Raw genomic sequence first — 8,171 nt, 5'->3', positions numbered from 1 at the left:
GTAATTAAACATATGTCTTAATTTAATTAATTAATTATATATATATTTATTTTACAATATAAATTCATATTTTTATTGGATAAAGAAAAAGGTTTAGGCTATTTCTCCATATACCCTCTGTGTTTTGGCAATTTGATAGTTATAACAATAATTTTTTTTATATGATTATGTACAAAATATGCTTATAACATTCTATTACACTCCGTGTTTATTTTTTTTATACTTGAATATATATAAAATATTTAAACCCTAATTTTGATACCGATAATTTCTTAAAAATTAGTGTAATCCTCCTATAAATACAATATAAAAAATAATTAGGATTATAAATATGTTAAAAGCATAATTGTATAAAGGTTCTGTCCTCACAATAGCACAAAGGTCTTTTGAAAGAAAAAGTTAAAAAGAAACGGCAGCGTTTAATGGTTGAGAACTTGGTGGTGAGACGGGCTATAAATGAAAGAAGAGGACCAACTTGGTAGTCTCCTTCCTCGTGTCGTGGCGTCGTATCCTCGGAGGATTCCCCATCAGGTATCTCTCTCTTCCTATGGCTCTTCTCTTCTCTTCTCTTCTGTTCTTCCTTCTCCTCCTTCAAACAATTTTCTCCTATTTTTAACTTCCTTTTTTTCTTAACAACCCTACGCACTCCTTCCTAACGATCTTTTCTTTACCTTTACCGTTGTGATTTTGGTTAATTTGGTCTTCGAAGCTGAAAAAGTCGTTTGGATCTGCCATCTCTCCTGCTCAAAAAATCCAGCTTTGTCGTCTCTTCTGTTTCTCTACTTTGTTATTGGAATCTAATCCTCCTGTTTGGATCGGTATTAGCTGGGGTCAGTGGGTAGATTTGGGGCTCATGAGTGGACCTAAAAAAACTTCCTTAACCTGAAGTCTGTCATAGATCAGCTGTGCAAACCTTTGAATCTCGTCGGTTCTCTGTTTTCCTACAAATTCGAGAAATTGAGCTATAATAAACACACACACACACGTATATGTGAATAATTGAGCTTTGAATTTCATGTAATAAACTTGCTTTTTTGTTGGGAAAAATCTCATCTGAATAATTTTTTTTGGCAGGTTTAGGCGTTGTTCTGCAGAATATTTTTGTCTAGAAAGATGAACCATTTTAGTCTTCAGCAGAACGCCTTTATGGCCCGTGAAGAGATCAGAGGTGGTTCCGGTTCCACCTTTGTATCTGATCCGATGGACCCTGTTGTTTGCCCTAGACCTCGCCGAGTTGGGATTTTGGCTAACAGTTCTGTCAAGCCCTTGAGATTGCAGATTAAGTAATTTCCCTTTATTTATTTATATATTTCTTTTGTCCTTGATGCTTAAATTTTGAAGATCTGTTCCTATTTTCTAACCCGTTTTCTTCATTTTTTTTGTTGGTATTTTGCAGCCCATTATCTGAGTTCTGTGATTCAAAGGCTGGGGCAGATCTGCTGGACATGATTCTCATGAAGGTAAATATATCTTTCATTTTATTGTATTTTTAAAATCTTTTGCCTTTTTTTGTTAGTAGTATTCATGTTTATCACTAATCTAGGAGTAATTGAACTGTAACCAATTGTGTAGAAACCCAACTTATCATATTACTTGATCTGCGTATTTCTAGGAAAAAAAGGTTATCAGTCTTGAAAATGTAGTAATTAGTTTCTCTATGAATATATTCGTATAAATAAATATTTTTCCTAGGAAGAGTCGCCTGTGTAAAATTAAACTGAGCCCTCTTTAGTGGGTATTCTGTTTTTTTTTTTTGGATACAATTTTTCTTTTGATTGTGGATGATAAGGTTGCTTCATTTGTGATAGAGCTTATTCTCACTTATATGGTATTTTGTACAGGAGGATTATGGGGTGGAACAATCCATGACCCAGGTAGCCTCTTCACCCCCTTTTTTTTGTGGGTCTCCTCCAAGCAGGGCTGCCAACCCAGTAGTCCAAGATGCTCGATTCAGAGATGAGAAGCTTGCTCCTGTTCATGGATTTCCTTACCCATCCCCATCGGGTTTATCTTCGCCGTCATCTTCTGCACGCAAAGGAGGATGTGTTAGAATGAAGTTCGGGCCTAATCCGGCCGCAGTTAGAGTAGAAGGATTTGATTGTCTGAATAGGGATCGCCAAAACTCCAGCATCCCTGCCATGGCTTGAAACTCCTGCAATGAATTGTATATAGAAGGAAAGCTGAATGCCACCACCACAGTTCACAAAAACAATAGCGCACTTAACCAGAGGAGATAATTTTTTGGATATTTTTGGAGAGAATTGAGATCTGTTACTGTAAATATGATGATATGTTTTGTTGGTGATCATCTCACTGCTAATGTCTATAAGTAGCTTGAGCGTATAACGGAGGCAAATCTTGTGTTCAAGAGAATGTTTGAACATGTTCAAGGAGCAATGCTCTTTTTTGTAATATAAAATGGGTTAGTCCTAGGGAAAAGGGTGTACTATTTCACGTTTTGATGGTCACTGAAAATTCTGTATAAAGTCCTATTGGTGATGTAGTCCTGGTCGTGTAAATGAGTCTTGTTAAATGTTTTGGAAACTTTACCTAATGTGTCATGTAATTATTATTATATTTTATTGTTTCAACCTTATTTACTTTTTTTGTTGTTGAAAACTCTCATTAAAGACAGTGGGCATCATGAATTGAACCCCATTAAATACGTGTAAAGTAGATGAGGCATCAAAGGGTTTTATTTTAGTTTTAATAGGTATCCACATATAAAATTGGTCATCCTTTGCATTTGCATAGTGAAGGCACATCAAACGAGATTTGACATTTGGTATAAGTAGACCTTTTTTTTTAGCTTGAAAGAAAATAAAGATGGTGACCAAGTTCAAACTAAAAGCCTTTGTAACGTGGAAATGCTTGGCGGAGAAGGCGATTTCAGGATCCCAATATGCTTTTGTCAAAGGTACGTTGATCCAAGATAATGCTATTATTGGACATGAGGGTCTTCACTGACTGAGGAGGAATGGGTTTGGGAACGGGACTAAGATGGTGCTGAAACTCGATATGTCACAAGTCTATGACCAGATTGAATGGAGGTTTGTGGAAGTCATGATGTACTGTTTAGGCTATGACAAAAGATGGATTGCTAAGATCATGAATTGCATAACCTCCGTCTTATTTACGATTCTCATTGATGGCTCTCCTAAAAGTCATGTGATTTGAAAAGAGGGCTAAGGCAAGGTGATCCACTCTCATCGTTTCTTTTTCTGTTTTGTGCTGAAGTTTTTTCTTGTCTAATCAATGATGCTGAAGAGAAGGGGTTGATAACGTGCCTGAGGTTTGGAAGGAATGGGGTTAATGTTTCCCATCTCTTCTTCGCCAATGATAGCTTGATGTTCTTGGAAGCCAAAGAAGAGGAGTGTAACCACCTTAAGCACATTCTCGAGGTGTATGAGGGTGCAACCGGACAAGTGGTGAATTTTGGAAAATTTGAGTTGTGTTTTGGCAAAATGGTGGACAAAGAGAGGTATGAGGAGATGGCTGTGACCCTTGGCGTCAGGATTGCTAACTGCTTTGAAAAGTGGGCCTGCCTTGTTTCTATGGGAGGAAAAAAAATGTTATCTTCAAGTTTATTAAAGATAGGATTTGGAACAAACTCAAGGGCTGGAAGAAGTCTTTGTTCTCTTCGGGTGGTAAAGAGATTTGGATAAAATCCATTATTCAAGCAATTCCAATCTATGTCATGGGATGCTTCAAGTTGCCGAAAAGTCTTATCAATAACATCCATGGCCTCGCTGCTAACTTTTGGTGGGGATCTACAGCGAAGAAGAAGATCCACTGGTGTAAATGGAATGTTCCTTGTAAGCGAAAGGAAAGAGGGGGCCTTGGGTTTAAGGACCTTGAATGCTTTAATCAAGCCATTCCTGCAAAACAGATTTGGAGGATGTTATGCGACCCTGAGGCCTTGGTTACTAGAGTTTTGAAGCATATCTATTCTCCAAACAAAGGCATCCTTGAAGCCACAACGGGGTCTAATGCCTCTCATGCCTGGTGCAACTTGCTGTGAAATAGATCATTTTGAAAGGCTATAGATGGCGGATGGCTCGATAGAAGAGGTCCATAGTAAGGAAGATAGATGGATTCCAAGATCTATTACTTTCTGTTTCTATGATCCCCTTGCATCCCTGATAACTTAAAATGGTTGACATGCGATTGGCCAATAGGGAGTGGGATTCAGATTTTATCTCTAGAGTTTTCAACAAGATAGATGCGTAGATGATTCAAGGGATTCTAATTGGTATTTTGGATCAGCACGATAGAATTCTTTGACACTTAAACACTAACAGCAATTACTCGGTACTAAGTAGTTATCAAGTGGCTGTAAATGAGAGAGATGGCAGAAGGATTGGACATGAGAGAGACCAAAAAGTGATGGAAATACCTTTGGAGTCTAAACATCCCACCAAAAACTAAACACTTTGTTTGGAAACTGTGTCATAAATGGCTTTCTACTAATAATGTCCTGTTTTGCAGGAAAATTAAAGACAAATCGTTTTTGCAGTAGGTGTAACTCTATGAAGGATCAGAATATTGGTATCATGCCATTTGGAGCTGCCACAAGTCCAAACCAATATGGAAGAGTAGCGAATTCAAGATTTTAATAAAAAAGGAGGAGTTTGAGGACCCTATTTACTCATTCAAGATTTCTCAGGTTCTCCCTAAAGATAGATTTGAGTACTTTATAATGGTAGCTTGGCAATCGTGGTATGGAAGAAAAAATATGGTTTTCGGTAAAATTGTGCCCAAGATTCCTGATATGCTTGAATGGACAGTGGAGTATCTCCAAGAATTCCAATCCAATTTTGGCAGAAAAAAGAAGGAAAAAAAGGAGGCCTCGATAAAATGGGAGCCACCTGATCCCGGAAGACTTTATTTCAATGTGGATGCGGTAGTCGATGAGAAGAATGGACAGTGCAGCAATGGAATGGTGGCGTGGGATCACCGGGGAGACATCATTGCATCTAAAGGGATCTTCATAAACAATCCTTCCCCCACTGTTGTTGCTCAATTGCAGGCTATCAAGAACAGGGCTCTGTTTGCCAAAGAACTCAGCCTCCAACAATTCTACATTATCTCTGACTGCCAATCCACAGTAGCGAAATTGAAGAAACCTCCTGAGCAAAGTGGCGAGTTGGACCTTCTGATTGGAGACATCATTAGCACAACAAATTAGACTGAATTTCTGTGCTTCATGTTCAAATATAGGTCTTCAAATGGTGTTGCTCATCTAATTTCCAAGCATGTGTTGAATAGTCATACATCAACGTTTTGGGATGGGGAAGCTCCTTAAGTGGATTTTGTTGGTATTGATTGTGTAAATAAGAGTGCAGTGGAACAGTGACTTAAATTTTTTTAACCAATATCAAAGAGAAGATCACACATACCTATATATTAAATCAAGATTCACATACTTCTTGTAGCCTATCAAGAATCATTGACATCTTTTTGTAAAACAATAATGAACATCCAATCCAAATTCACACTAAAATCTTCCAAAGATTTGTGTTGGCACATATGATATTAAAGAAAAAATTTAGGCTCTTTTGATGCATTCAACATGAGATCATCAGACGTTTGGAGAAGACAAAAGTTTTGAGAGAGTATTGTAGTTTTTCAAGTTTTCTCTAAAAACTAAAATGCAATAGCTTCTTTTTAGGATAAATTATTAGACTATAAACCTAAAATAATCTAATAAATTAGACTCAGTCAAAACTAGTTAGGTTTATGATATTATTATTTAATCAATATTTTAATCAAATCAAAGTATTTTTTTAAAATAATTATTTAATAAATAAATAAATAATTCAAATTCTTAACAATTAAAATTTGAACGGAACAAACTAGGCTCTGACATGCGTCACACACCAGTCACACAATGAGTGGGTGTGTAGCACACGTGCTTCTCCAATTTTATCTCATTTATTTATTTAATTAATAAGACAAAATATTTATGCATTACAATAATATAATATTTCATAAATGCACAAATATAAGTGAATACAAAATTAGTTTTATCTTATAATTTAAACAATTTATTATCATATAATAAATTAATATTTTTCTCTCTCATTATTAATTAATCAAAAGTTAATTAATATACAACTAATATATAGTTTTCAAATAAAATATATTAGTTTAATTAATTAATCAATTACACATAATTACAACTTAGCCTTGAACATTAATTTAATGACAATTAAGTCATTTTTTAATTTTAATTTGTCAATTATATCCACACCCTTGACAATATAGAATAGATGTGACTTGTGGACCATGAACCTATAGCACTAAACTCCAATAAATTAGATTATTAATTAAATAATCTTATTTATTAATTCCATTATTACTCCACTATAAATATGAAATTGCACTCTTAATAATAATTATAGAATTATGTTTACAAAATTATCTCGTGCTGTCCATTGATATAATCATTTCATGTAGGTATGTCCTCAAATTTATTGGTTCGCTAATTAAAGCTAGTCAAAATTACTGTTTTACTTTTCTAATTACGTCTTATTCCTTAAGTATTATTAATTCACTAGTGAATAATTAATTTATAATCATATTATAAATTTGAGCTCAATAACTATTCAGTTCCAGAATTAACCCTTAAGAGAACCAACATTCGATCATTTAGGAAAGCTTGGATTCCATTCTTGTAAGATCATGTTCCCAGCCATTCATACTATTGAATGTCCAAAACAAAAGTCATTAGCCTCAATATACCAAGAGACCTTAACGGGTGAATCAAAAGATCCAATAGACATGAACAGGAGTTCATAACTACTCAAGATTCAGACTGATCTACATATGATCATCATTTTGATATGAATTAAATTTTTATGACAAACGATATGTTTATAAAGAAACTAATTTACAGCGATCCATTCATATATAATCTAATTTTATAAAGTACCTTTACTAAGATGTGTATCTACATGAACAATCCAGATATAGATCACATGCATTAACAAAAATGCTAAGTAAACCGTACTAGCAACCATTGATTAAAGATTTAATACTTTAGTATGTTGCTAATAATTTTTATTCATTATCTATGAAATCATCTTATACTCATACAAGATCATACTCTAATTAATGAATATTAAATATTTTGATATTTATAATTATTCAACAATAATTCAAACATTTAATTATAAAGAAAATGTATTTTTATGTTATTCCAAACAAAAATGTCTTATTACATGTTTCTAGGGCACAACTCTAACAACTTTCTCTGCACTTGCGGAGGATAAGTCCTTCCTTTAGATATTTGTATTTCCTTTATTGGTTTGGTTCTTTTTGTATCATTTTCATCTAAAAAAAAAGGTTCAAACTAAAGACAAATATCATTTTACTCGGGGTACCATAATTGGTATTGGGGCATGTAAAACTAGTAAAGAATGAAGGAAGAATGGTGGCTCAATGAGAGTATACAAGTGCAATAAAAAGCTTAGTGTATGCCGCACATTGTACTAGAGTAGATATTTCATTTACGGTGAGTAAACTAAGTAGGTTTACTAGCAATCCAAGTACCCAGTATTGGAAGGCTAAAGAGAGTTCTAGGGTACCTTAAAAAGACCAAGATCCTTAACCTTCACTACTCTAGGTTTCTTAGGGTACTTGAAGGATATTTCGATGCAAGTTGGATATCTAGTGTAGGAGAAAATTTCTTCATTATCGGTTGGGTGTTTACGCTAGGAGGTGGTCCGGTTTCTTAGGGTTCAAAGAAACAAATTGCATTTCACACTAAACCATGGAAGTCGAGTTCATAGCTTTAGAGGCTATCGCCAAAGAGGCCAAATGGTTAAGGGATCACATGTTATGTAAAGACCTGAAAACTCAGAACCAAAATAATGCGGAAAACAAAATTTTCATTTTAAAAAAAAGTCTAAAATCCACATAATTTTTTTTTCTAGAAGTATCCATATACTTTGTTGGGGGAGAGTGAGATTACACCACCATAAAAACTAGAATCTACACAAGATAATGATTGACAAAGACCAAAGAAATATGATGCAAACACTAGTTGTAGAACAATCTTCTTCAACTTTGATGTACCTTCAAAATCCTTAGAGAACCACAACTTTGAGCTTTTCCTTCTTCATTGAAAAACACAAAACCATGACTTATACACGATTCTTATCGCTGTC

At 34.6% G+C, this 8,171-nt stretch overlaps 1 protein-coding gene across 3 annotated transcripts; it reads left to right on the top strand.

The window, feature by feature from the left end:
- Positions 1-377: 377 nt before the first annotated feature.
- Positions 378-2,554, top strand: LOC133818484 (uncharacterized). 3 transcript variants are annotated; one of them, XM_062251377.1, is made up of 4 exons: positions 378-531; positions 1,075-1,283; positions 1,397-1,460; positions 1,842-2,554. In XM_062251377.1, the coding sequence occupies exons 2-4, from the start codon at positions 1,114-1,116 to the stop codon at positions 2,145-2,147; spliced, it is 540 nt and encodes a 179-aa protein (XP_062107361.1). In that variant the 5' UTR covers positions 378-531; positions 1,075-1,113; the 3' UTR covers positions 2,148-2,554. The 3 variants fall into 3 exon arrangements, with proteins under 3 accessions (XP_062107361.1, XP_062107362.1, XP_062107363.1); XM_062251378.1 differs by having other exon boundaries at positions 440-531; positions 710-1,283; XM_062251379.1 differs by lacking the exon at positions 378-531 and adding an exon at positions 584-924.
- Positions 2,555-8,171: the final 5,617 nt, after the last annotated feature.

Source organism: Humulus lupulus, chromosome 2 (genome assembly GCF_963169125.1).
Source record: "Humulus lupulus chromosome 2, drHumLupu1.1, whole genome shotgun sequence".
Classification (NCBI taxonomy): domain Eukaryota; kingdom Viridiplantae; phylum Streptophyta; class Magnoliopsida; order Rosales; family Cannabaceae; genus Humulus; species Humulus lupulus.
This window is presented reverse-complemented; position numbering and strand designations above follow the sequence as displayed.

Excerpts from the sequence above, each read along its gene's own strand:
- LOC133818484 (XM_062251377.1), top strand. The coding sequence starts at position 1,114 with ATGAACCATTTTAGTCTTCAGCAGAACGCCTTTATGGCCCGTGAAGAG. Across the intron at positions 1,284-1,396 it reads CCCTTGAGATTGCAGATTAA|CCCATTATCTGAGTTCTGTG; the intron begins GTAATTTCCCTT and ends GGTATTTTGCAG. Across the intron at positions 1,461-1,841 it reads TGGACATGATTCTCATGAAG|GAGGATTATGGGGTGGAACA; the intron begins GTAAATATATCT and ends TATTTTGTACAG.